Below are 27,067 nucleotides of genomic sequence, written 5' to 3' on the forward strand. Positions count from 1 at the left end.
GCCGATGCAGGGAACACGGGTTCGTGCCCCGGTCCAGGAAGATCCCACATGCCGCGGAGCGGCTGGGCCCGTGAGCCATGGCCGCTGAGCCTGCGCGTCCGGAGCCTGTGCTCCGCAACGGGAGAGGCCACAGCAGTGAGAGGCCCGCGTACCGCAAAACAAACAAACAAACAGAAAAAAAAAAAAAAAAAAACAGACGACAGCCAGCCTCTCACACTACAAGATGGACCAGCGAGTTTCACTTAGGTATTTAGAAGTAAAACTTCATCTCAGAGGTCCCTCAGTTGACAGCTTGGGGAGAGGGAAAACGTGTGTATGCCCTTCATCATGGAAAAATACGAAACCACTACTGGGGGAAAAAAAAGTACATCTGTGTACTGTCTAAAATGCTTCTCTGATCACATCACTCCTCTGATCAAAACCCCTCACTGGGGACTTCCCTGGCGATCCAGCGGTTAAGACACCGCGCTTCTAATGCAGAGGGCGAGGGTTCGATCCCTGGTCAGGGCACTGTGATCCCACATGCAGCGTGGCCGCAGCCAGAAAAAAAACCCCAAAAACCTCAATGGCGCCCCATCGCCGGTGCAATGATGTGCATACTCTCCCGACTAGCATCCAAGGCCCTTTCCATCTCCAGCCACGAGTCCTCTTGCATCTGCCTCAGGCAGCCTGGACCCCTCGCCCTTTGGGGGACTGAAGTCACCTGAACTGGAGCAGGGGCCCCAGTCAAAGGGCAGGTAAGGTTTTTTTTTTTTTTTTTAATTAATTGATTTTTGGCTGCGTTGGGTCCTCGTTGCTGCGCAGGGGCTTTCTCTAGCTGTGGCGAGCGGGGGCTACCCTTCGTTGCTGTGCAGGGGCTTCTCATGTTGCCAAGAAGGGCTCTAGGCGCGCGGACTCAGTAGTTGTGGTGCGCGGGCTCTAGAGCGCAGGCTCAGTAGTTCTGGCACACGGGCTTAGTTGCTCCGCTGCATGTGGGAATCATGCCGGACCAGGGCTCGAACTCATGTCCCCTGCATTGGCAGGCCTATTCTTAACCACTGCGCCACCAGGGAAGCCCCCAAGGGCAGGTAAGTTTCAGTCACCAGCACCTGCGATGCTCTCCCCACAGCTGTCTGCCACCCCTCCCCCAGCCACATTCTGTCCCGCCTTCGAACCTCCCCGCACCTGGTTCTCATCACAGCATCTCTCCCTCTCTGGTGGTTGCGCACCTCAAGCCTGCACCACCCTCCGGTTACGCACTTTTCCGACAGGTCTGCGGTGTTACCCTAAGATAAAAACGGAACGAAGGCTCTGGCCAGCGCTTCAAGCTCTCAGCCCGGCACACAGGCCACCGGGGAAGTGGGTCGAACTGGCCAGAGGGACTCGACGCTCGCGGCTTTCCCTCCCTTGGGCTACAACCTGCCCAGTGACCGGCGGGGCGGGGCTCTTTCATAATCGGCCGCCCAATAGCGGCGCGAGGGGGCCTCGTGTGGGCGGGCAGCGCGAGAGCGCGGGGTAGGGGCGGCAAGGCGGCCGCTGCGGGGAGGTAGACCCTTCTAGGCAGCCGGTGCCTGGGTTGGGGGCGCCGCTCGGGGTAGCGCGTCTGCTTTGAGGTTCTCGGAGCCCGCGGTGCGGGGCTGGGCACCGTCGGGCGTCCGCAGCGACTGCCCGCTGCGCGGAAAGGCGTGTGGCGTGGGACGCACGCGCCGAGGAGCCCGAGCGCAGCGGCGGGAGTTCGCGGGACCTCTCCGCCCCCGGGTGGGCGGGGCTCCCGCGGGCTGTCCAGTTCCGAGCCGGCTCTTCTGCACTGCGGCCCGAGGTCAGAGGCGCCCGACCTTTGGCCCAGCTAACCAGGGTGTTCCCGGCGGCCCTCTCTCCGCCGTCGGTGCCCAGGACGCGAAGTCCCTCCGTGGAACGAAGAGCCCGGGTGTCTCCCCGGGTCCCGGCGCCTCTCGGGAACCTGTGATCCCACCCCGTGCCGAGCCCCTGCCAGGGCCCTGAGGCCGTCCTGAGGGAGCTCCTAACTAAACGGTTGAACGGCTGCGGGTGTAGACGATCCGACCAGCTCCAGCGGGCTGCGCGCAGGACCAGAAGCGGGAGTCCGCCGGGCTCCGGACTCGCTGGAGTGAGGAGAGCTGACATGGGGGGTGAGTCTTCTGCCTCCGCGGTGACCCCCGGGCAGTCCTCATCTGGATTAGCTCTTCTGCACTGCAGGGGACCGCGACAGGTGTCCAGAGTAGGGGCACAGCCCCCAAAAGAGGACCGTGTGGGCGAGCTTTCAAACCGGCTTCACTCCAGAGCCTCTGCCTCTGTTAGCCCACGGCCCTGAACTCAACCCTCTGCCCCTCGGGGTGTAGGGGTCACAGGGTGCCGGCGTGGAGACCCCTCTCCGAGGGACCCGGGGCTAGAAGCACGCAGGGCTCTGGGCCTCCCCAGCCGCTCCGACCCAGCAGACAGGGAGGGGGGCCAGGGGGTGCTGCTTGGTGTCGGTTTTCTTTAGTTCCTGCCCCTGGAGACCTCAAGCCCTGAGCGCATGAAGAGAAAACGAGGGCCTTAAAGCAGGGAGGGGGGCCTGGAAAGGGAGTCCAGTCTCTGGGTTTCAGACTAGGTAACGCACTAAGAGGCGTCAGACTCCTGGAGAATCTCAGGCCCCCCTCCTCTCCCCACGCCCTGCTCGGATTCCGCCGCCCCTACCTCCACCCGGGGGCGGGGCCAGGCGGGCAGTGCCAGCCCGAGGGCGCCATGCCCAGGCACACGGCCTGGGGACCTAAGAGGCCCCTCACCACCCTGGCCAGCCCCGCACAAAGCTGCCTCCTCTGTGGACCTGGAGCCTGGAAACTCTCTCTCCTACCCTCAGACTCTTGAGCATAGCGTGGCCGAAGGAGAACATTCCCAGGGGCCCCTGCTCGGCCTGAACTGAGGCGGCCCTGGTAGGATGTGCCGCCAGCTCCCGGGGTCCTGGCCGTCTCCCTTCTGCATCTGGATCCTCCTCAGTTTCCTGTTCCTGGAAAACCCTCCCCGTCTTTCTAAAGACATGTTGTAGGTGTTAAGCTGTGGCCTGGGCTTTCTACATTAGCCTGTGTTCTTATCCCAATCAAAAGTCAAGTGAGGGGCTTCCCTGGTGGCGCAGTGGTTGAGAGTCCGCCTGCCGATGCAGGGGACGCGGGTTCGTGCCCTGGTCCGGGAAGATCCCACATGCCGCGGAGCGGCTGGGCCCGTGAGCCATGGCCGCTGAGCCTGCGCGTCCGGAGCCTGTGCTCCGCAACGGGAGAGGCCACAGCAGTGAGAGGCCCGCATACGGTAAAAAAAAAAAAAAAAGTCAAGTGAGATCTCCCTAAACACCCCGATTCCTCACCAAGCAGGATGAGGTGTCTGTGATCTGAGGGACGGCTGGTACGGGACCTCTGAGTCCCCCTCCCTGCCCAGGCAGGAGGCAGGACTGGCTGAGAAGTGGGCCTCGGGTCCCTCACGCCCTGTGGTGGGCTCCACCTGGGGGCTTAGCCGCACAGTCCTCGTGCCCCGTGTCCTTGTGGGGGATGGACCTCGCTTCGCCTCTGGATGGGGTAAAAATTGGCATTTACAGGCACCCACCCTGAGCCGCTGGCATCTTGTGAGGAAGATGCAGCCAGCAACTCTGCCCGAGGCCACCGCACACAGGGAAGGAGATGCTCCAGCCAGTGCTGGACCAACTGGACATTGGTGAGTGGACCATGTGCCCTGGGCACCTGCAGGAGATCAGCATGTCTGGAGCCTCCTCTCTGGCCCAGGAGGCTGGATGCATGTGGAAGCAGAGGAACCACAGGATGTGGGCTGTGGCCGGTGCCAGTGGCATCCACATGCTTCCTCTGGCCTGTCTGTCCACTCGGCTTCCCCTGGGGCTGCTGTGTGTCCCGGGTGTGGATCAGGGACAGAAGCCTGAGCTGCCAGCCCTGCCCTGAGACTGTGGACACAGGCCATGCCGGCTGGCTCCTGGCTTTGCCGTCTGACTGTCTGATCCGAGCCTCCTTTGAACTCTGGTCCGTGTCTAGCCCAGCAGGTGGGAGGAATTGGCCGTGATGCTCTGCTTGTTCTTAGACTCCTGAGCAGGGCTTTCCAGGTGAGAGGGGCTCCTGCTTACCTTCTAGCCCATTCTCCAGGTCACCCCATCCCCTGCCTGAGGCCTGGAGAGCCAGGGGTGGGGCCGGCTGGGAGCCAGCAGTTGGTACCGGACCTTTAGAGGCGTTGTCCAGATACCGTCTGCTGCTTGGTGACCTGAGGACATAACACACCCCTAGGCTTAGATCTTTCTTAAAAGGAGAATTTTCTTTTTTTTAGTCAACAACTTGCATAAAACCTGCTTTTTCTTTCTTTCCTTTTCTTTTTTAAAATTTATTTTTACTGATATACAATAGGCAACATTCTATTAGTTTCAGGTGCACAACATAATGACTTGCTTGGTACGTGTATGTATTGCGAGTAAATGGAGAATTTTTATACTGTCACTACTGTGTGTCTGCTGTAGATTGGTGCTTTTCTAGTCCAGGGGGCACCAAGGGCGCTTGTTAAACCTGCAGGTTCCTGGGTTCCCATCTGAGGCGGGGCCTGGGAATCTGCATGCTCTACAAGGTACCCCACCCCCACTCTACCGCAGCAGGGTGGGTGGCCAAGCTCTGACGACATGCCCTCTGTCCCCCAGCCCTCATTTCCCCTACCTCACCTCCCCCATCACTCACTCACACACACACACACACACACACACACACACACACACACGGCACGGCCTTCCACGTCATATGTCTCCCCAGGACTCCAAGCCCCTGTGGGCATTCTCTTGTCACCTCTGAACAGGTGAAGCAGCATAGCGTGAGAGAGAGGGATGGGGATTTCTATATCTTCTCTGGCTTGTTCTCTAGGTCCATACATTTGTCGTTATCGCTCACTGCACATATAGTAAAGCATATGCACTTAAGTGTAAAGTATGCTTCAAAGTCTTGTTTTTGACATACAGAAGTGGACGCAGTTGTATTAGGTCACAGCAGTTTTCTAGACAGAAAAGGGCCCTGTCTGGAGAAGAGGGCTGGGCAGGTGATGTGCCGACTGCATCCTTACGGTGTTGCTCCCGCCTTGGATGGACCGGGGCACTGGCTTCAGGGTTTCCTGTTTCCTGACAGCTCTGGGGGCGCTCAGGCCCCGAGTCCCTGCTGGTGGCAGTGGCTTTCTGCTGACAGGACAGGAGGTCCAAGTTGAAGTTTGCTACTTACCGGCCCCCAAGTGTCTACAGCAGTTGTAGAACCCTTCCAGCTCCATCCCGAGCACCCAGACTCTGTCCTCATGGTGGGCAATGAGATCATCCATGAGGCCCCGACCTGGACACCGAGTTCCCCACCTACACCAGCCTCAACTGGCTCATCTCTGCCTCCCTGCTTTGAGGATGGCCTGACCTGGACCTCACGGAGCTCCAGGTGCCTCTGGTCACTGACTCACCCGTTGTCTTGGCTGCAGAGGCCGACCAGAGGAGCTCTCAGTGTCCGAGATCTCCAGTGCCTGCTTTGAACCCTCCAGCCAGAGGGTCGAGTGCGGCCCCCGCCATGGCAGATCCACAGCGGAGACCCGGTGCCCAGGATGGGAGCTGCCGTGGCTATGGTCAAGGGCAGGCACCTGTCCGGCTGGGCTGGTGTCCCATGGCTTTCAAGGCAAGTGGGAATGAAGGGAGGGATTGGCGGCGGCCTGTGGACCCCCTGAGCGGGGCAGGTCCCGGAGAACTGGAGGCATGAAAACAAACACACTAGGGATGGGAGAGTCCTGCAAATTCAGCTTCAGAGGCTGTCTTTCACTTAACAGATCCCACCGTGTCTGGAACCCAGGTCTTTGGCCTGTGCCACAGGGTCGAATCTATCTGAAAGTTTGCCTTTGTGAAAGGAAAAGTGTTTCGTGCCTGTTAGCCTGGCAGAGAGGCACCCCCGGGCCTGCCAATCAGGCTGGGGCGAGGGCCTCACCGGTCACATGCCGGGGACACACCCGCTCACTGTGGCTCCCACAGGGGCTGGGGCGGGGTGAGGCGGCCGTGGGGGTAACAGAAAGGCCTCCATTCAGATAACGGACAACACAGGGTCAGAGGTCTAAGAACACGTCTCTTCCTTTTGAGTAATTGGTTTCCCCTCCACCCTCTCATCAGTTCACAGTCCCAGAGGGAACCTGGCATTAAGACCTGGTGCAAGTTTTATGGGTTTTCTTCCAGGGTGAGACTCTAGCAGCTGTGGCGTTTAGGAAACAGGCAGCTTTGCCACCCTGTTACCCTGCTGCCCGCGTGAGCATATGAAGGGAGGGCAGGCAGGGCTCCTGATCATAAAGGTAACAATGAAGAGGTGTCTGTAGCTCAGCACGAGGGCAGCAGGGCAGCGTGTCTGGGAGGCTGCACGTTCAGAAAGCTGTGGCTTCTCGGGGCGGAGCAGCTGCCCTCAGGAAGTAGCACCCTTGCCGTCCTCAGAGGCTTTGAGGGGAAGATGCCCTTTTTTTAAAAAAAATTTTTTTTTATTGAAGTATAGTTGATTCACAAGGTTGTGTTAATTTATGCTGTACAGCAAGATGATTCAATTATACATATATCTATCCTTTTTCCGATTCTTTTCCCATATAGGTCATTACAGAGTGTTGACTGTAGTTCCCTGTGCTATACAGTAGGACCTTGTTGTTTATCTGTTTTATATACAGTAGTGTGTATCTGTTAATCCCAAACTCCTAATTTATCCCTTCCCCACCATTCCCCTTTTGTAACCATGAGTTTGTTTTCTATGTCTGTGAGTCTGTTTCCATTTCGCAGATAAGTTCATTTGTGTCGTATTTTAGATTTCACATGTAAGTGACAGCATATGGTATTTGTCTTTCTCTGTCTGACTTGCTTCACTCAGTATGATAATCTCTAGGTCCATCCACGTTGCTGCAAATGGCATCATTTCATTCTTTTTTATGGCTGAGTAGTATTCCCTTGTGTGTATGTACCACCTGAAGTTGCCCTTTTTTTTTTTTTTTTTTTTTTTTTTGCGGTACGTGGGCCTCTCACTGTTGTGGCCTCTCCCATTGCGGAGCAATGGCTCCGGACGCGCAGGCTCAGCGGCCATGGCTCACGGGCACAGCCACTCCGCGGCATGTGGGATCTTCCCGGACTGGGGCACGAACCCGTGTCCCCTGCATCGGCAGGCAGACTCTCAACCACTGCGCCACCAGGGAAGCCCGAAGTTGCCCTTTTTTAAAACACATTTCCTGAATAAGAAATGTATTTATATATTCTGAACAGAACAGTGTTTAAAGTAGGTTAAGTTTAGATCCAATTGGAGATTGTCACAAGGTTTTATATTTTTTAAACTATTAATTTTCTAAACTACAGGAAAGTGGTGAGACTAGTGTAATTAATGCCCATATACCCACTACCTGGATTCAATATGAGTCTACTGTGTTTATTTTGCTCTGCTGACCCACTTAAACTCACTGATAGCTATTACATAACACACAAATCTTTTTTGTGACTAACGAAACTAATGATACTTCCCCAAATAATACCTAATCAGTATTCAGACTTTCCCAGTTGCCACAAAATTTGAGTCATTTTTCAGTCAGCATATAATCGAGGACCAAGTGTTGTATTTATTTGTGTCTTAAATTTTTTGCCATAAAGCAGCCACCCTTTTTCTGGACTGTGATTTTGAAGGGACTCGTCTCGCCGTCTTGAATGCCCCACGTTCTGGAGTTCCGTTCCCTGGTGGTGGGCAGCACGTTGCTCTGTGCCTCCGTTTCTTGCAGGCTGGCAGACCAACCGCAGGTGACCGCCCTTCCCAGTTATAAGAACCCTTGTACAGACAACTTCCAGGGAACACAGACGCAGGCACTAGTGCTACTTGCTGGTTCTCCTTAGCTCGACATCAGCCACCAGCCCCGCGGTGGCGCCGGGAGACAGCGGAGTGGGGCGGGGTCTGCATGGTCGGCTGAGGCCCCAGTCACGCCCCCCCCCGGTGCCCAGTGTGTGGGTGCCAGGGGGGAGGACAGGAGTCCCCTGAGGACCTGGCCGCCTTGGAAGACCGTGAAGAGGGGCACAGGGTGGGAGGATGGCGAGGACGAGAGTGAGGACCCGGATGTTAAGCCGTCTCTCCGCACTTCTGCATCCTCCGTCCGCTGTTCCCACGCCCCGGGCGGGCGGAACTGTGATGCGGGATTCCGCCGGGCAGTGGGCCGTCTCCAACCTTCCAACGCCCTTGCCCTCCTTCCAAGGTAGCGCAGGGTGGCCTCCGCCCGCAGCGGCGCCCGTGGTCCCGGGTGAGCCCCACGGGTGTTAGGACCGGCCTCAAGGAAAGGTGAGCCGCGCCGCCTAGGGGCTCCGGCTGGAGCTGCTGCGGGTGCGCCTGCCCGGGAGCCGAGGGAGAGCGTCTCAGTCCCTGGGCCCAGGAGATTGTCCCCGCGAGGGCAGTGGAGGCCACTACCCCCGTGGGGCAGTGTCCCCTGTGCACTCGCAGGCCGGTCCGCGAGCGTCTTACCACGGCTCCACCCGACACCTTGTTAAGGCACGGCGTCCAAGAACCAGGATTCCAAAAGACGAGACCCTGAAGTAATTTACAAAGTGCCCATGAGCCTCTTACGCGAGGAGGTCTATAGCTTTTATTCTCAACGAGGTCCCCAAAGAGAAAGGAACTACTTTTCTAGGGTCTGTGGTCCGAGAGATCAGTGTGTTGTCAGTGCAAGGGCACGGCAGGAGGCAAGGGCTGGGCGACGCCCTGCCAGCGCAGCCCGGGGTCCAGGCGGCCTGAGAGGCCCCTTCGGCAAGGGGCGCGGGGTCCTGTGCTCTCGGCCTGGGGCTCCTTGCTCTGATTTTTGGACACCCACTTCTGGCCTATAGCTCAGGATGTGTGTCTGCGCCAGTGAGCCCTGGGGCTGCCTAGGAATGTCACTGGAGGCCTTGCCTTGGGTTCAGGGGACGAGATACTAGCGTTAACCTAGGAACTGACCCCAGCGTCTGTGAGCCCTGCCTGATGGACCCCTGGGAGGGGTTTGCTGAGAGGATGGTGCCCAGCCCCACCCCGTGACCCCCAGGGGGCCCGCACGTGCGTGTCATGGGGGCTGTCAGTCCCAGGCTGTGGGTCTGGCCCCCCAGCTTCCTCTGTCCCCACAGGTCTGGGGGCAGAGGTCTGACAGTCCCCGCTTGACCAGGCCCTCAGCCTATTCTACTGGTTTGTCTTAATCTTAGAAAGCCCAGCTCTGGCCCTGGCCTGGGTCTTCCTTACCTGCACCCCTTTCTTCCATTTTAGGGAACAGAGTCTCCCTTGCTAGAGGTGTTAACTTTTTTTTTTTTTTTTTTTTATCTTTGGCTGCGATGGGTCTTCGTTGCTGCGCGCAGGCTTTCTCTTGTTGTGGTGAGCGGGGGCTACTCTTCTCTGCTGTGCAGAGGCTTCTCATTGTGGTGGCTTCTCTTGTTGTGGAGCACGTGCTCTAGGTGCGTGGGCTTCAGTAGTTGTGGCGTGTGGGCTCGGTAGCTGTGGCTCGCGGGCTCTAGAGCGCAGGCTCAGTAGTTGTGGCGCACGGGCTTAGTTGCTCCTCAGCATGTGGGATCTTCCCGGATCAGGGCTCGAACCCTTGTCCCCTGCCTTGGCAGGCGGATTCTTAACCACTGTGGCACCAGGGAAGCCCCTAGAGCTGTTAACTTTCTACTTAAGAACCTTTTAACCTCCTGGTTCCTCTAGGACTCTGGGGGCTGGGATTGGAGGGGCAGTTAAGGAACAAGAGGAAAGGGGGGTGGTCAGAGAAACCTTCCCTGGGGACACGTCAAGGATCTGGGTCTATGTTGGGTGGGTCCATCCAGCCTGCTCTGCTGGAATCTTACCTGGACACCAACAGCCGACATTCTCTTTCCTCTCTTCCTTTCTCTGCTTTTTCCCTTGCTGGGCACATGAATTCATACACATCAATGTTAGCAGTCCTTCTGTTTGTTCAAAGCACCAAGGAGAGCGACCACCCCTCATCACACAGGAGCCCAGGCAACGGGAAGGAGGAAAGGCCAGGGAGGGTCAGACACGTCACCCTGCACCGAGCCCCCCCCCCACCAGCCCCTGCCGCGGTCCCGTACCAGATAGTGAGTCAGTCACTGGTGGGCAGAGCAAGCCGCGTGACTCACCTGGATAAAGTCCCAGCTGCCGTCTCCTCCTCTCGTGGCCCTAAACTGGAATAGATGTGAGTCATGCTCTTTTCCCACCTCCCATCCTTTTCAAAGTCTTTAAATAAGCAGGGAGGATCTTTGTTAAATCTGTACTGGACCCCACCTCCAAGACCCAGCTGGAGCCAAGTCCCTCGGTCCCCAGGGAGAGCCTTGCCCGGGTTCCTTTCAAAGTAGGGAGCCCTTGGCAGGGTGAGGATGGAAGGAGAAAGCATTGCCTTCGGAGTTGTGGCCCGAACTGGAGATACCTGAAGCCAGTAGGTGCTCTGCCTAACGCGTGAGCGTGAAGTGACCGCTTCCCCGGCGGGGCTGGGATTTTCTCAAAGCTGCTGTTACTGGGCTGCAGTTGGAGCTCTAGGACCGCGGTCCTGGCCACAGCAGAGGTCCGAACCCAGGAGGCTTCCTGCAGGCACCACCACCTCCCCTGACCCGGCCCCCGGGGGAAGCTGGTGGTTCTCCTGCTGATGGCGCAGGGCAGAAGACGACAGGGAATTAGCCCCATACCTGCGGGAAGGCTAGAGCACCTGGCCCGTAGCCCAGGCAAAAGCGAAAATTCCTGCGCTGGGAGACCCTATGGATGGGGCGGGAGGCGGTTCCTCTCTGTGGTGCCCGGTTTCAGGCTGGCTCCGCACCTGAGCTGTGCCCGGGTGCCTGAGACCACAGCCTTTAGATCCGACCCCTCTCAGGGGTAAGTGTCTTCTGTCGGACACGTTAACAGGTTTCCGCACGTATAAGGTGAAAGACAGGCTCCCGGGTGGAACTGTTCCTTTGTGAAGCTTTTAACAGTCTGCCTAGTCTCATTTCCCCGCCTCCTCCCCCGGGACAGCTGCGATGTGAGAACCTGCTGGCTCTGTCCATCCTTAGAGCTCCGGTGAATTGCATGAGAACTGTGTGGATGAGCCTGGAGGGCACGGGGGGCCCTGGCCCAGCCCAGGGGAGGCTTCCAGGAGCCGGGTGCTGAAGGTGGCAGAGGCGGGTGTAGGAAAAGGTGCGGGAAATGTGGGCACACTTATGCTCAGGTGATGCTGAGTCGTTTGTAGCTGAAACTCGAGGTGGAGGAAGAGGCAGCTAGAGAAAAGCTTACAGAGCTGGATGACCTTGGCTTTGCATTTCTTTCTCAAATATTTATCGAGCATTTCTACGTGCCATGGATTTTTCTAGACGCTATAGGGAACCAGTGGGGAACAAAGGAGTTTAACTTCCTCCTGTATGAAATCTTCAGGTGCCGCACTTGGGAAGAACCTGTCCTCAGGACAGTGGTTCTCAGCCTGCGGTGAAGCCGCGAGATGTTTTAGGTTGTCACACTGGGGCAGATGGTAGGTAGAGACCAGGGGCGCTGTTCTACACCCTACAAAGCACAGGACAGGTCCCCACCACAAGAATGACCCCTCCCCCAGGTGTCATTAGTGCTGAGCTGGGAAGACCTAGCCTCAAAGGATGGCTTGGTGTTTGCAGGAGGGGAGCTTTCGGGGTGGGCAGGTCTCCACGCACGGGCGGTGAAGGGACAGAGGCAGCTGTAGTGACCAAGGTGGTGAATAGGCTTCACTCGGAGCAGTGAGGTGGGGGAGGGCGGGGCTGGGGTCACGGCACTTGGTGGCCAGATGACGTGTCACGTGGAGCGGAGCGTGGTTGACTTTAGATTCCTGCCTCGGCCCTCACGCGATGCTGTCCCTGCCATGTGGTTCCATCTGGATTTGGAGATGGATTCAGCTCTGGACGTTGTATGACTCCCCTGAGGCTGCCATAACAGAGTCCCACAGGCTGGGAGCCTTCAACCACAGAAGTTAATTTTCTCACCGTTCTGGGGGCTGGACGTCCACCATCAAGGTGTCAGCAGGGTTGGATTCTTCTGAGGCCTTTCTCCTCGCTTCACAGACAGCCGTCTTCCTCCTGCGTCTTCCCTCTGTGCCTACGTCCTAATTCTCTCTTCTGTAAGGACACCAGTCATACAGGGCTCACCCGATGACCTCAGTTTGTCCTCATCACCTCTTTAAAGGTCCTGTCTCCAAACAGTCCCATTCTGAGGTGCTGGGGCCAGGGCTTCAGGGGGTGTGGAAGGACAGAGGGGACAGTCGGGGTGTGGCTGTCCATAGCGGGAGAGACGCCCAGCCACGAGAGGAGAGCCACAGACGGCTAGAGCACAGGATGTGTTCTGGTGCGGAGTACGAGGCTCAAAGACGCGGTGACAGCTGGGTGCTTGGACAGGTGCGTCTGAAGGTGGGAAGTTGGACTTGCTGGGAGAAGAATTCATTTTATTTACCCACATGAATGCAAGACACGAGTCAGACAGTCTTCAAGACTTTTGATCTTCTGGGGGGAGGGGAAGAAACACCCGCAGCGAGATGACCCCCCCAGCACCCTCAGGGCCCATGACGTCAGCTCCTCAAGCAGTCCACGTGGCCCCACCCCCCGAACCCTGGGGCCTCAACACAGCCACTACCAAGGGGTCCCTGGCACAGGGGCTGCGACACCTGCCGTTGGAGTCTAAGCTTAGGAGGGAAGAAACAAAGTCAGGGGAGGAAGCTCTGTGAACAGGCCACAGTACAATGTGACTGTGAACCTGGGCAGACAGTCCCTGTGGGGTTGACTGAATGGGTTTTCAAGGCTGCATAGGAGTTGACCAGGCCGATTGGAAGGAATGAGGCAGAAGGCACAGCCTGACATCTCAGAACTACACCCAGCTTTCCCTGGAGGAGCAGGGCAGAGTGGTGAAAAAAGGTGAAAACTACGGAGCAGGCGGTTCACGGGAGAGGGACCTCTGCCCAGACAGGAGCCCCCTGGTGAGGAATGAGGGCCCCGGAGGCAGGGCCTAGTTGCGGCGAGCGGGGGCTACTCTTCTTTGCGGTGCGCGGGCTTCTCATTGCGGTGGCTTCTCTTGTTGCGGAGCACAGGCTTCAGTAGTTGTGGCACGTGGGCTCAGTAGTTGTGGCTTGTGGGCTCAGTAGCTGTGGCTCGCGGGCTCTAGAGCGCAGGCTCAGTAATTGTGGTGCACGGGCTTAGTTGCTCCGCGGCATGTGGGATCTCTCCGGACCAGGGCTCGAACCCATGTCCCCTGCATTGGCAGGCGGATTCTTAACCACTGCGCCACCAGGGTCCCTGTGTGGGTGCATCCCACGAGGCACGTGGCCAGCTCGGAGCCAGGTGAAAGGTCTCGGGGCAAGGTGAGGGGGAGCTGTGGTGCTCGGCTGTGGGCAGAGAAGGGCAGTGACCCCACCTGAGACCTCAGGAGTGCAGGGGTTAAGGTTCAAGGGGCGGTCATAAAGGTTGGTCCTCCCTGTGTCCCTGACACCTCAGCCCCACCTCACCGTGAGGCCAGCTCATCACCCGGGGAGATGCAGCTGGTGACCTAAAACCTGCTCAGAAGGACCCGGCAGGACCCAGCCGAGGGGCGTTGTGGGCCCCCCTGGGGTTTCCTCCCCTCTGCACCCCCGTCCTCGGGAAGAAAGCCCGGTGAGCATGCTGCTGGGAGGAGGAAGTCTTTCCTCGGGTCTCTCCTTCTCTGTAAACTGAGGGGTGTGGACTAGATCTCCAGCTGAGGACACCCCTGTGTCGCTCTGGACGAGGATGCAGAACCCAGGCAACGGGGGAGAAGTTGAAGGAGGGCTCGTCTGCGGTTCTTCCCAGCAAGTCCAGGCCACTGCCGGCCTCTCCCGGGAGGGGCGGCTTTCCTGCCATCGGAAGGGCAGCAGGCGAGTCCCGCGCAGGATTTCATGCAGCAGCAGCTGGTGGGGAGGCGGCAGACCCTGGCCCGTTTGGCCATCTTCTTCTAGAGAGCAGCTCGGGGGCAAGAGGCCCCACCCCTGGTGGCCGGGCCCCTCGGTGTGGATTTTATTAGCCCTGAGCACAAGTCACATCTACTTGTTGCGTTTAAGGCTCTGCAGAGGTGTGAGGGGCCACGTGGGAATCCAGCAGTGTTACTCGTGCTTGAGAGCACACACTCTGAGGCCGGACTGGCCAGATGTGAGTCCCAGCTTTGCTGCTCAAGAACTGCGTGTGGCCCCTGTCCAGTCGCTGGGCCTCAGTTTCCCATCTATAAACTGAGACCGAAACAGTAGGACCCGTGGCTGAGGGCTGTGGGGAGGATTAAATGTCTAGAACAGCACCTGGGGCACCTCGAGGGTCCCCGGTGTTGGCTGTGGTCAGCGTGGCCGTCAGCAGAAGCCCGCCCCCAACCCCCGGGACTGATCTGAGGGGTCACCTTCCATCGGTGCTCTGCACACGATGAGACTCTGTTCTGATTCGAAGGACTCCCTTCTTTGTGCTGCCCTGTAGCTCTTCCTTTCCCCCAAATTAAGCGCTTTTGAAGACACTTGCTGTCTGGTTAATTATCCCGATTTGTGCAGCTGAGGCCTCTCGCCAGCCGTGCTCAGTGTCCGGAGCTGCGCGACTGGCCCCGAGCGTCCGGGCTCATGGCACGAAGTGGCTCCCGGCCCCTCCCGCTCGCGCTCTCACTGCCAGACACGCCGCCCGCCCCCGAGCTCCCAGCAGCTTGGACGTAGGTCAGAGGGGCCATTCATTAGGTACAGGCAGAGCTCTGTCCTCATTCCCAGCCACTCCGCCAGCAGTGAGACCCGAGTACTTTATCGGAGTGATGGGCCGGCGCTGGTTCCTGGCAGAGGGGCCTCCGACAGAAGGAATGCGCGTTAGTGACCAGGCTGCGGGCCTGAGGCTCGTGGCACTCGTCTCACGCCTTGTGACAAGCCACCCCAAATCTGGTGCCGGGCAACCACCACCGCGTATTCGCTCAGGACTGTGTGAGCGGGCAGGGCTTGTGGAGGTGGCCGCCGCCCCCCTGCCCCCCAGGTAGGGTGGGCGGGGCCACCTCCACTAAGGTGGCTGGACCGTGGCGTGGCCTGGGCCTCCCTCCCTCTGCCAAGCCTCTGGGTCCAGGGCCCCCCCCCTCCAGCAGGGGGACACTTTGTTCACGGACGGCCGCTTCCAGGGGGTGCACGGAAACCAGGGGGACTCGAAGGACCCAGGCCCAAGGCCCAGGTTCAGCGGGACGTGTTACACGCCGAACACCATCCCCCCTCCCCGCGGCCAAACCGCATGCTGAGGTCCTAACCCTCAGTTCCTCAGGACCTGAACGTCACTGGAAGTAGGGTCTCTGCGGATGTAACTGGAGGAGGGTGGACCCCGAATCCGACCTGACTGGTGTCCATATGTAAGGGGGAGTTTGGACACAGACACGTACAAAGGAGAAGGTCCGTGAAGATTGGAGTTATGCGCCCCCCGTTACCAGATCCTAGGAAGGGGGCCTGACAACCCCTCAACCTTGGAATTCCGGCCCCCAGAACTGTCAGACAATGAGTTTCTGTTGTGTAAGCCACTGGTTTGTGGCGCTTCGTGACCACAGCCCAGCAAGCTAATACCGAAGGGGAACGACGGCCACGCTTGATGGGAGGGGTGCCCTCCGCGTCCAGGCTGGGGCACTGCGGTGGCTATGTTTGCAGACCCCCTGCTGCCTCCCGAGGGCTTGCCGGCGGCCGTGGGGAAGCCGTCCCTCCTTCTCATCCTAGAGAAGACGTGCTTCTTCATTATCCAGCTTTAAAACTTTGTGCCTCCCTGAGGGTTCTTTCGCCTGGATCAGAATCTCCTGGAGGGCTTGTCCACACAGACTGCTGGTCCCACCGCCAACAACTGTCCGACCCAGCAGGTGGGGGCCTGACGCTCTGCCCTTCTGCCAGGTTCTCTCAGGAGCACACGGGGAGCGGCCTGGAGGGCCTGGCGTCAGGGTCACTGGGGCTCGCCTGGCGTGGTGTCCAGGCTCTGGTGTTGAGAGAGCTGAGCTGGGGGACAAGCGCTGCTCCCGGGGCCCCAGACCACGAGGGGCCTGCGCAACGGGACCAGGTCAGGGCACACCTTTTTAGAAAAACTTTCCTCAGTGACACACACAGCCCAAGCAAGACAGAGCTTTAATAAAACAAAGAGAAAAGTGTTGCCGGGAGTTCCCTGGTGGTCTGGTGGTTAGGACGCGGTGCTCTCACTGCCGAGGGCCCAGGTTTGATCCCTGGTGGGGGAACTAAGATCCTGCAAGCCACGTGGCAAGTGTTCCTGACTCCCCGAGGTTACAGACCTGACTGCCCTGCAAGTCCCTGTGTCCTCCTCCCAACACTCTGGACCTGCCTCCGGTCCCAGCCACCAACAGTTACAGGCCAAGAGAGGGCGGCGCTCACTCCTCGAAGCCAAGAAGAGGGTCCCTGCCTCGGACGCGGCCTCGCAGGGGCCCCATGTGGGCACCGGGCCGCGCCCTTCCCACTGCGTCAGCGCCTTGTGGGCCAGGATCAGAGTCACCTGAACCGACCCTGGCCTGACAGGGCCAGCGTGTGGGTGGGAAGGAGCCCCGAGGACGCCGATGGACTCTAAGGGAAACGGATCCATCGTGCTGACACACTGCCGAGGTGCTGGACGGCCTGACACGCAGGCAGTGATTGCGTCCCTCGAGGTTTCAGCTCCTTGGGGAAGTGGCATTCCTGTTCCTCAGGTGCGGAAACTGACTTCCAGCCAGGACAGGCCCTGCTCCTAGGTTGGCAGGGAGGGGAGGGAAAGCCTGGAGGTTGGCCGACGGGGCTAACCTGGCAGTGGGACCTGACGCGGTGTGTCTCTTGAGACTGACCCTTCACACGTGCCGCCTTCATTTTCTCCCTCCGCAGCCCTGAATGTCTTCGTCCTACAGATGAGACCACTTGGGATCACGGAGGTCCAGACCCCACCCCATGCTCCTGCCCCGCAAGGGAGCTGCCCCAGTGCCCGGGGAGCAGGGAGCCCTGGCTGCCCTGTCTGTCAGCCCTCTGGGTGACGGTACTGCTTCCAGGGACCCAACCAGATCCTAAAGCAGCCCAACCAGAAAGAGGAGGTGCGCGCCCTGAGGCCTTTTGGTGGGAAGTCTGCCCCTCCCCGCCCACCTGGGGTCAGGCAGGCAACACAGTGGAAACTCCTACCTGCCCGGGCCTGCGGAGGCTCCCAGGAGGGAGGGAAGGAGCTCAGACCTGTAGTAGGAGCCCCGGGATGCGCCAGCAGGGAGCCCCCCAGACACTGCCTGGGAGTGAGTGGAGGCCTGGGGTCCTCCTCTGTGGGGGTGGGGGGAGCTCGGGGTGGGGAGAGGGCTCGGGGCTCTACATGCTGAGTCTTGGCACCCAGACTGAACGGGCAGACAAGCTGATGCACCTGGGGGTCTGGCACCTGTCTCACAGGTTTGATTCCCTTTACCCCTCGTGCCAACGCCGTGTGGCGGGTGGAATCCTCGGTTAGAGTGGGGCGACGGCTCCGAGGGGTTAACGACGTTTTAAGATCTCTCATCTCGGAAGCGGAGCTGGGGCTAAAACCCAGGTTTGGTGACAACAAAGCCTCCGTCCGGGTTTTCCATTGAGGCTGGTTAACCCGTGGATAGAGCCCAAGGCTTCAGGAGAAGGGAAAGTTTGCACAGGTGCCTGGCACCCCTTGGGTACTCAGTAAAGGTTTGGATGAATGAAAAGCTGGAAGCAAAGGGTTGCCGCTGGGTCCTGGACTGGGGCCGGCGTGGGGGAATGGAGGCAGTGGGCTCTCCCCAGCTCCCTGGTGATGGGTGTCCAGGCCTCCCCAGTCTCACCGGGAAGCCAGGTCCTGTCCTGCCAGGCCAGCACTTGGGAGCAGGAGCCCAGCTCCCAAGACACAGAGGCAATCCATGAGGACGCAAAGCAGAGGATGTGGCAGGCGTGGAGGGAGGGAAAAGGTCAGCAGGGACTGACCTGAGGGGAGCCCGACAGGCTGCTGAGGGACCACTCGGAGGGCGTGGGGGGCTGGTGGGAACTTTGATTCCTCCCCACCCGCACCGAAGCCCCACCTAACGACCAAGATCCCCAAGAAGCGGGGAGCTTGCTGTGAAAATTAGCAGAAGCCTCAATGAAAAGAGAGTCAGGAGGCCATCAGGGGATTGCAAAGCCCAGGAGAAGAGAGCCTGAGCGGAGCACGGGCTCTAGGCATGTGGGCTTCAGTAGTTGCAGCCCGCGGGCTCAGTAGTTGTGGCTCGTGGGCTCTAGAGCGCAGGCTCACTGGCTGTGGCGCACGGGCTTCGTTGCTCCACGGCATGTGGGATCTTCCCGGACCAGGGCTCCAACCTGTGTCCCCTGCATTGGCAGGTGGATTCTTAACCACTGCACCACCAGGGAGCTTCCCGTCTGGCAGGAGCTCAGCCAGCGAGAGGCCTCCAGCCTTCCCGACCTCCCTGCCCCTGTAACAGAGCTCTCTCCCTGGTGTGGTGTCCTGCACGGGGCTCGCCAAGGCGGCAGACCCTTGGGCCCCAGAGACACGGCGGGGAGGGGAGGCCCTGGTGGGACCTCAGGCCGCTTGCTTGCATGCTTCCTTCCATTTCCCTGTCTGAGGACACCGCACCTGTTGGCTGTCACCTCCTCTGGGAAGCCTCCCCTGATCCCTCTCCTCTGCCCCTTTTAATTAATTAATTAATTTATTTATTTATTTATTTTTGGCTGCATTGGGTCTTCGTTGCTGTGCGTGGGCTTTCTCTAGCTGTGGCGAGCAGGGGCTACTGTTTGTTGTGGTGTGCGAGCTTCTCATTGTCCTGGCTTCTCTTGTTATAGAGCATGGGCTCTAGGTGCAAGGACGTCCGTAGTTGTGGCACGCGGGCTCAGTAGTTGTGGCTCACAAGCTCTAGAGCGCAGGCTCAGTAGTTGTGGCGCACGGGCTTAGTTGCTCCACGCCATGTGGGATCTTCCCGGACTAGGGCTCGAACCTGTGTCCCCTGCATTGGCAGGCAGATTCTTAACCACTGCACCACCAGGGAAGTCCCTTCTCTGCCCCTTTAATGCAGTATTTCACTTGTCTCTCTCTCTGGACTAGAAGCTCTTCAAGGCCAGAGTCCACAGGCTTTTACTCTGTCCCTGTGCCCGGGGCCTGACATGTAGTGGTCAGTCAGGAAAAGTTTGGACATGAGGCTAAGCGGCAGGCCTAGACTGGGGTGGATGGGAAAGTAGGAGCTTACAGCAGTTGAAGCACTTTGATGGGAGAATGAGCAAGCTTGGGTAAAAGCATTTTAAATAAGCAATTCCAGGGGATTCTGATGCAAGTGGTTCATAGACCATTTTTTCAAAGCACTGTTTTAGGATTTTGAGTTTATGTATATAAGGTAACCATTGCCAGAAACACATACAAGCTAAAGAATTTGGTGTCAGACGTGCTGGGCTGAGGTGACAGTTAAACCCAAGTGGAGAGTGTCGTCATCAGCTGGACACGGGACTCGGAGGCTCAGATTGGACACCCCAGAGGGTGATGTCGACGTGGGTGGTGCCTCAAAGTTCATTGAGGTAAGGCTCTGACCGTGATTGAAAGTCATCAAAGAAAGAAGATACGGACAGAGTGAAAGACCTCGGAATTTTCCCACATTTAGGGATGGCGGAGATGGAGACCACGACTAGTCAGAGAGGTAGGTGGAAAAACAGGTTAGTTTATGATTGATTGGTGAGAAGAAAGCTGAGGGCTGGAAGGAGGAAGGGGAGGGAGTGCCTGTCCCGAGCCAAGTTCTCATCGGCTGCCTATCCTGACCCCCTGGCTGCCCCACCGGGATGCCTGGGGTGACCCCCGAAAGCACGAACAGCCACTCCGCTCTCCTGCTCAGAACTGCTCCGTGATTCTCTGTTGCCACCAGGGTGTTCTAAACCCTTTCATTTGCTTCTACAACTTTTAAACAAACAGCTGCCTTATTGAGATATAATTCACATGCCCTAAAATTCACTCTTCTTGAAGTATACAATTCAACAGTTTGTAGTATATTCGCAGAGTGCAGCCATTACCACAATCAATTTTAGCACATTTTCATCACCCCCATATGAGTCCCTTTGGACCTGCTTATTGTGAACATTTCATACAAGTGGAATCATATACTATGTGACCTTTTGTGACTGATTTCTTTCACGCAGCCCAGTGTTTTGAAGGTTTGTGCGTGTTGTAGCGTGTATCAGTATTCCATTCCTTTTTGTAGCTGAGTAGTATTTCATTTTCATCATCTGATATACCACATTTTGTTTATTCATCCATCAGTTGCTGGACATGTGGATTGTTTCCACATGTTGGTTATTATAATGCTGCTATGACCATTCATGTGTAAGTCTTTGTGTGGATATATGTTTTCATTTTTTCATTCATTTTCATTCCTACAGACCTAGGAGTGGAATTGCTGGATCATATGGTAACTCTATCTAACATTTTGAGGATTGTTCAGTGGTTTTCCAAAGTGGCTGCCCCATTTTACAACCCCACCATCATGTATGAGGCTCCAATTTCTCCACACCTCGCCAACACTTATTTTCTGTTACTTATTTATTTATTTTATTTATTTATTTTGGCTGCATTGGGTCTTCGTTGCTGTGCGCGGGCTTTCTCTAGTTGCGGCGAGCAGGGGCTACTCTTCACTGCGGTGCACGAGTTTCTCATCGCAGTGGCTTCTCTTGTTGCAGAGCATGGGCTCTAGGTGCACGGGCTTCAATAGTTGTGGCACGTGGTCTCAGTAGTTGTGGCTCGCAGGCTCAGTAGTTGTGGCGCACGGGCTTAGTTGCTCCGCAGCATGTGGGATCTTCCTGGACCAGGGCTTGAACCCGTGTCCCCTGCGATGGCAGGTGGATTCTTAATCACTGTGCCACCCAAGAAGCCCTTATTTTCTGTTTTTTAAATAGCTGTCCTAGTGAGTGTGAAGTGTTATTTCACCGTGGTTTTGATTTGCATTTCCCTAATGACTAATGATGAGTGTCTCTTCACCTGCTTATTGGCCATTTTTGTATCTTCTTTGGAGACATGTCTATTCAGATCCTTTGCCCATTTTTAATTGGGTTATTTGTCTTTTTATTATTGTGTGTAAGCTTGCTTTATATATTCTGGACACCAGTCTCTCATCAGACATATGATTTACAAATAATTTCTTCCATTCTGTGGGTTGTCTTTTCACTTTATTGATAGTGTCCTATGAACCACAAAAATTTTAAATTTTGATGAAGTCCAATTTATCTATTCTTTGATGGCTTGTGCTTTTGGTGTCATACCTAATAATCTATTGCCTAATCCAAGGTCACAACGATTTACACCTGTGTTTTCTTCTAAGCGTTTTATAGCTTTTAGCTCTTACAACTAGGTCTGTGATCCATTCTGAGTTCACTTTTAATACAATGTGAGGTAGGAGTCACACTTCCTTCCTTTGCACATGGGTATTCAGCTGTTCCACCACCACTTGTTGAAAAGACTATTCTTTCCCCCACTGAACTGTCCATGGTCCTTTGTAAGCAGGTCTTTTCTTAGTCCTGTGGCCTCATCTTCTGTCCCACCACTACTCCAGCTTGCCCTCCATCGCCAGCCCCACTAAATGATTTTTTTCCCCAAACGAGCCAGGTTTCTTCTCACCTCTGGCCCACTTCTCTACATGCTGTTTCTTTTACTGGAAAATTTCCCTGACCTTCTTTCCTCATCACCTGGCTATCTTCCCCAATTATCTGGCAGGTCTAGGCTTACACGTCTTCCAAAAAGCCTTTCCTAAGCTCCCAATAAAGTTTCAACACAGGTCTGTACTCCCCCAAGGACCCTGTACTTCTTAACCCCAAGAGGAGCTTTTTTGTCCCTGGCACACAGTGGGGATTCAGTCATTCTGATGAATGGATGAAGCCCAGAAGTCAAGGAAGAAGACTGATTTGTACTGTGTACCTGCTGCAGCGAGTGAAGGAGAATGAGATCTGAAAACAAAAATGCCACTAGGTTTTGACTATTTTTGTCTTTACAGATAGGAGTTTCAGCAGCGCTGGGATGCAGAAGCCAGAATGCAGAATGCGGAGGAGAAAGTGAAGCTTCGGTTACAAGCTGTTTGTGCCCGAGTTCGTTTGTGAGGGAAGAAGGGAACTAGACTGGCGCCACGGAACAGCTTAAAAGGACAGAGTCAGGGGCTTAGTTTTATTGGTACGCGTCCATCTGCTGCATTCCAGAGCCTCAGAGAGTTCGACTTCTGATGAGAGGCCCTTCCTTGGCTTCTTATGATGGAAATTCCAGGGCCTGGCCATGATTTCCCCTCCTGCTACCCCTCACCCCTGGCCTCTAACTATGTGCGAACACACACACCAACACCCTGTATTTGTGCTGATCTCAGCACCCCAGGGATAGATTCTGGGAATGACCAAGGCCTTGTCCCAAACTGGGCTAAGCTATATCTAGCCCAGAAAAGGACAACCTATGAGAGTCGCTTGTTTGGGTAGGAAAAGGAAGGAACAGGTCTAACATCTCGGCGGCACCAGAAGAACGACCACGTCTTCCCTCTCTGCCCCTCATTCCCTGGCATCCCCACCCCGCCCCCGGGTCACTCAGATAGGCTAGAATGACAGAGCTGCAAGACTTTAAGTTTTCTTCGCCTTACTGAGTTATCTTCCTCCTGAGCTGCCCCCATGTCCCTGGCATGTTCCTCCCAGAGGTCGATGTGCTGGATGCTGAGCCCACCCACCTGGTTAGCGTTCGCCACCAGCCTCACGCAGCTCACCTCGTGCCCCACGCTCTGTGGAACTACCTCCTGATCCAGCTGCCCTTCCAGGAGGTGGCCCAGCAAGGCGAGGCTGGTGCAGCGCTGCGGTGTCCCCTCGGGCTCGTAGCCCAGCTCCACCTGCCCCTTCTCCAGGGCGTGCTTGCCATCCACGATGGTGCCCGGCAGTACCTGCACCCTCCTCAGGTCCGCTGGGTGGTTCAGGATGACAGTCAGGTGGTTCCCTGCGCTGTGGGCCCAAAAGAAGGACTCGTCCAGACTGTAGGCCTGCCAGGGGAAATGGACCTCAAAAACCTTCACGTCTGTGAACACGGCTCCTGGTGGGTTGCCAGGGGCTTAGGGGCTCTTTTTCTGCGTGCCCGAGGCCTTCTGGCTGTGTCGTTCGGCGCATGGCAGGGGACTCGGTGGCAGAACAGGAACGGTCTGCAGAGGATCGGCTCCTTCTGGGCCAGGAGGGTGCGGAAGTGAGGGAGGAGCCTGGCGAGGGGCTTCTCCCCGTAGAAGAGGAGGAGGAAGTGGGCCAGCACCGGGGGTCCCCGCTGCGGAAGAGCCTGCCCTGGAAGCCCAGGTTGGAGAACTCCAGGAGCGCCCAGGGCTGGGACCCCAGGGTGTCCGCTTTCCACTGAACGTGGTGATGAAGTTGGGGGCGCACAAGGTGCCGTCCTCCAGCAGCAGGAAGTACTCCGAGAGCTTCGCGGCGCAGCTCATGAGGAAGGCGTGGTCCGTGGTCCGCTGGGAGTAGGGCTCCTGGCGAGAGGCCCCGCCCCGACGCCGCCCTCGTAGGGATGGGCCTCTGGCGGGGCGGGAATCGGCGCTGCCCCGCCGAGACCTGTGGGCTGAAGAGGCTGGAAATGCGGAGGCCGGCCTCCCTGAGCCAGGCCAGGCCAGGCCAGCGCCCGCCAGGTGGGCAGCAGTGTGTACGGGAGGCCGCTGCGGTCCGACCGGGGCCTCGAGCAGGTGCCGACCGTCAGCCACGCTGGGGCGGCCAGCTGCGCGGTCAGCGTGCAGGCAGGCCGGCTGGATGCTCTGCGACACCAGCAGATGCTCTTCCCGCAGATGCTCGTCCCGCCCTCGCTGCTCGGCTATTTCCCACCCCAGGGGGCAGGTTCAGATCCTCGCTACGCAAAGCGTGGGCGTTAGTCCAGCAACATCGCCCCGTTTGGAGGCTTATTAGACGTGCAGGATCTAGTGAAGCAGAGTCTGCATTTTAACGAGGTCGCCAGGTGCCTGAGCCGGGGTGCTGCGTCCTCACGGGCCTCTGAGGCTTCTTTGAACTGGAATTTTGTGGCACATGGTTTAAGTACTCAATAAATATTAGCTTTTTTTTTTTTTTAATTTTTGTCTGTGCCACTCCGCTTGTGGAATCTTAGTTCCCCCACCAGGGACCAAATCTGTACCCTCGTCAGTGAACGCGCCGGGTCCTAACCACTGGACCGCCAGGGAACTGCCAATATTAGCAATTTTTATAGTCATTATCATTCCTTTTGGTTTTACCCAGCTCATCTTCCCAAAGCTCTCCTTTAAAGAAGATCTACTAGAAAAAGCCCTTCTCCTGGGAGTCAGGAGTCCAAGACTATTGTCTCAGCTCAGCCACTGACTATGTGGCCTCCAGCGGGTCCCTGTACCCCTGAGCTTAACACTGGGTGAACTGGACACGTGGCCTGAAGGCCCCCTCGCCCCCCAGGGTTCTCTCACGCCGTGATCCCACCCTCCTGGAGCGGCCGCGTTACCTCTTCCCTCCTTCCCCCTCCACACAAAGGCCTTGGCAGGGAGAGGACTGTCTGCCGGGCCCGATGCCCCCCACCTTCCCCCCTTCTTCCCTCTGAGCCCCTTCTTCTCCTGATGCTTCTTCCCCCCTGGGGAGCCCACTCCCCTCCTCGGAACGCACTCTTCTTTCTCTGCTGGATTTTTTCCAAATATTTGAAGGTGAGATTCTGCCAGTCTTCTAGTGGTTCCAGACCCTTCCTTCTCCTATAACGGCCCTCCTGCGGCCTGGGCAGAGGCAACTCCTGGTCCTCCTTTCATAAAAAGAACAGGGTTTAACCTCTACTGGTTTCCCATGAGCCTTTCCAGGGAAATAGCAGGTCAGTCTCCCCAGGGCAAGCCCAGCACATTCTCAGGATGTCTGACCACCGGCCAGAGTACCCAGGGCTCAAGCAGTATTTGCTGTCTTCCTTGCCTTAACAGATATGGGGGGAACGCAGCTTCTCTGTGGGCCAGTGGGTCCGGCCAGTTGCACACCCACCCCCTCGGAGTCTCCTGCTCTCCGGTGAGAGGTACAGGGCATTTCCGAGACGCTACCTGTCCACACCCACCACACACCCGTAATCCCCACAGTGAGAGCAACGCTGCTACTTGGGCTTCGATAGCCATCCTGTTCTGGTCGTCTTCAATTTCCCTGGGGACTTTCAGAGTGAACGAGAGTCACAGGAACCCACCGCCCACCAAGGTGACGCAGCAGCGCCGGACGGAAGCCTGCATGGCAGTTCCTACAGCAAGAGGGCAGGAGGGCAACAGGATGGCAGGGGGTGCTCCCTGGTCCATGCCTCCACCTCCCTGACTCCTGGGAGCCTGGCCCTCCCGACGGCCCTATTCCAGCCTTCCTCTCACCATGGTTAACTCACTTCCCAGGCCCGCCTTTCTGCCTGACCTGGGAACCTGAGCCTTCTTCCCGCCCTCAAGAGGGGAGGCCACCTGTCCTGGGACGTGTGCTGCCTTCTCTTTGTAGGTTTGTCTGGAGATTCCACTTCCCCAGGGCTCTCCCTGCTCAAATGATAACAGTCTGCTGGGCCTTCAGTGATGAGGGCCCTTTATCTTAGAAAGATGGTCACCACCCACCCCTACTTTTTTATTTTTTAGTTTTAGTTTTTTTGCGGTATGCAGGCCTCTCACTGTTGTGGCCTCTCTCGTTGCGGAGCACAGGCTCCGGAAGTGCAGGCTCAGCGGCCATGGCTCACGGGCCTAGCCGCTCTGAGGCATGTGGGATCCTCCCGGACCGGGGCACGAACCCACGTCCCCTGCATCGGCAGGCGGACTCTCAACCACTGCCCCACCAGGGAAGCCCCCCCTACTTTTTTAAACAAAAGTCAAACAATTTATTAAAATAGCTGAACTTGAAGTGTTGCTAAGTGCTAAGCAATTTGGTGCCTTTCTTACTTCTTGTAAAGGGCGTCCTTAATTTATCCCAATCCTTAATCTCATTCACAGACCTTGATTAGAACATGATTCTGGGACTTCCCTGGTGGCGCAGTGGTTAAGAATCCATCTGCCAATGCAGGGGACACAGGTTCGAGCCCTGGTCCGGGAAGATCCCACATGCCGCGGAGCAACTAAGCCTGTGCACCACAACTACTGAGCCCACGCCCTAGAGCCCATGCTCCGCAACAAAAAAAGAACATGATTCTGTTAACTCAGAGTAAAAAAAAAAATCCTTTTGTGAGTGGTGGGCTGCTGGAATTCAGGCTGGCTCAGACTCAAAAGCACTTGTGGGCTGCTTTTTCCCTGTTAGTGTCTTTTCTCCGGAGAGAATGTGATTTTCTGATTGTTTCTAAATGATCAGAGGAAAGGCTCTGATATACCTTGTCGCCCACTCTTGGTCATTTGTCTGCCTAGTCAGGACACAAAAGGAAAGAAATCGTAGTAATTTCTATGCCCCCAAGGCTATACTATTCTCTAATTTCCCCATTTGCATGGTTCCCTGCCAGTTTAGTATTTTGGTAGAGGTTACCATGCTTCCCTCCCTTAACCATTTAGCCTTTTGATAAGAGTTACAAAAACAGTACTTATATATGGTAGGAAGGCTTAAACTTTCCTTACCTGGTTTCCTTAAGTCAGATAGGTCATTCAGATACAAACCACTACATGTAACAGAAATACGCTTCTTTTTTCTAGAACATAAATACATGGATACAAATACTGACTGAATAAAAGGCTCTACAACTATAGCCGGAGGAATTCACCCTCAAGGGAACAGCCCTGTCCCCTCTACCCCTCCTGTGCGGTTTACCTGTCACACCAGCGGGAGCGCTGCCCTCGCCGAGCCCTGAGTTTGACAGGCTCCTGGGAGACCAGGAGAGAGAGAAAGAGGAGTTGGGGTGCTGAGGACCCGCACAGCGACTGGGCCCCTCCCCCCAGCTCTCCAGCCTTGAGCTAAGCTCCTCTGTGACGTTGCTCTGTGTCCTGCCACCGGTCCCATCATCAGGGCTACACCCGGCCAGGACTTACCTGTGGGCGGTGCTTACTTGAGAAGCACGGAACTGCCCCCCAGCATGCCCTCCCTCTACCCCGTCCCTCCCGCCCTCGGTGGTTGGCTGGCTGCCGACTCTCATTCCCTCTCACCTTCTGACTTTGTCACCCCTGCAGTTACCCTTTTTCACTTCTGCGACGTTGCCACTTCTCCCGGTCTCCTGGACCAT

General features: G+C 56.9%; 1 protein-coding gene across 1 annotated transcript; it reads right to left on the reverse strand.

Annotated features, from left to right (window-relative positions):
* Positions 1-1,428: 1,428 nt before the first annotated feature.
* On the reverse strand, positions 1,429-27,067 carry LOC309829774 (uncharacterized protein; the record flags this gene model as incomplete). The annotated part of the gene is given in 9 exon segments (XM_082665946.1): positions 1,429-2,187; positions 22,533-22,970; positions 22,972-23,016; positions 23,018-23,184; positions 23,187-23,285; positions 23,288-23,734; positions 25,091-25,141; positions 26,659-26,711; positions 26,991-27,067. Coding segments are annotated over 9 exon segments (2,136 nt in total).

This window comes from Grampus griseus (genome assembly GCF_964374135.1).
Source record: "Grampus griseus genome assembly, chromosome: 1".
Taxonomy (NCBI): Eukaryota; Metazoa; Chordata; class Mammalia; order Artiodactyla; family Delphinidae; genus Grampus; species Grampus griseus.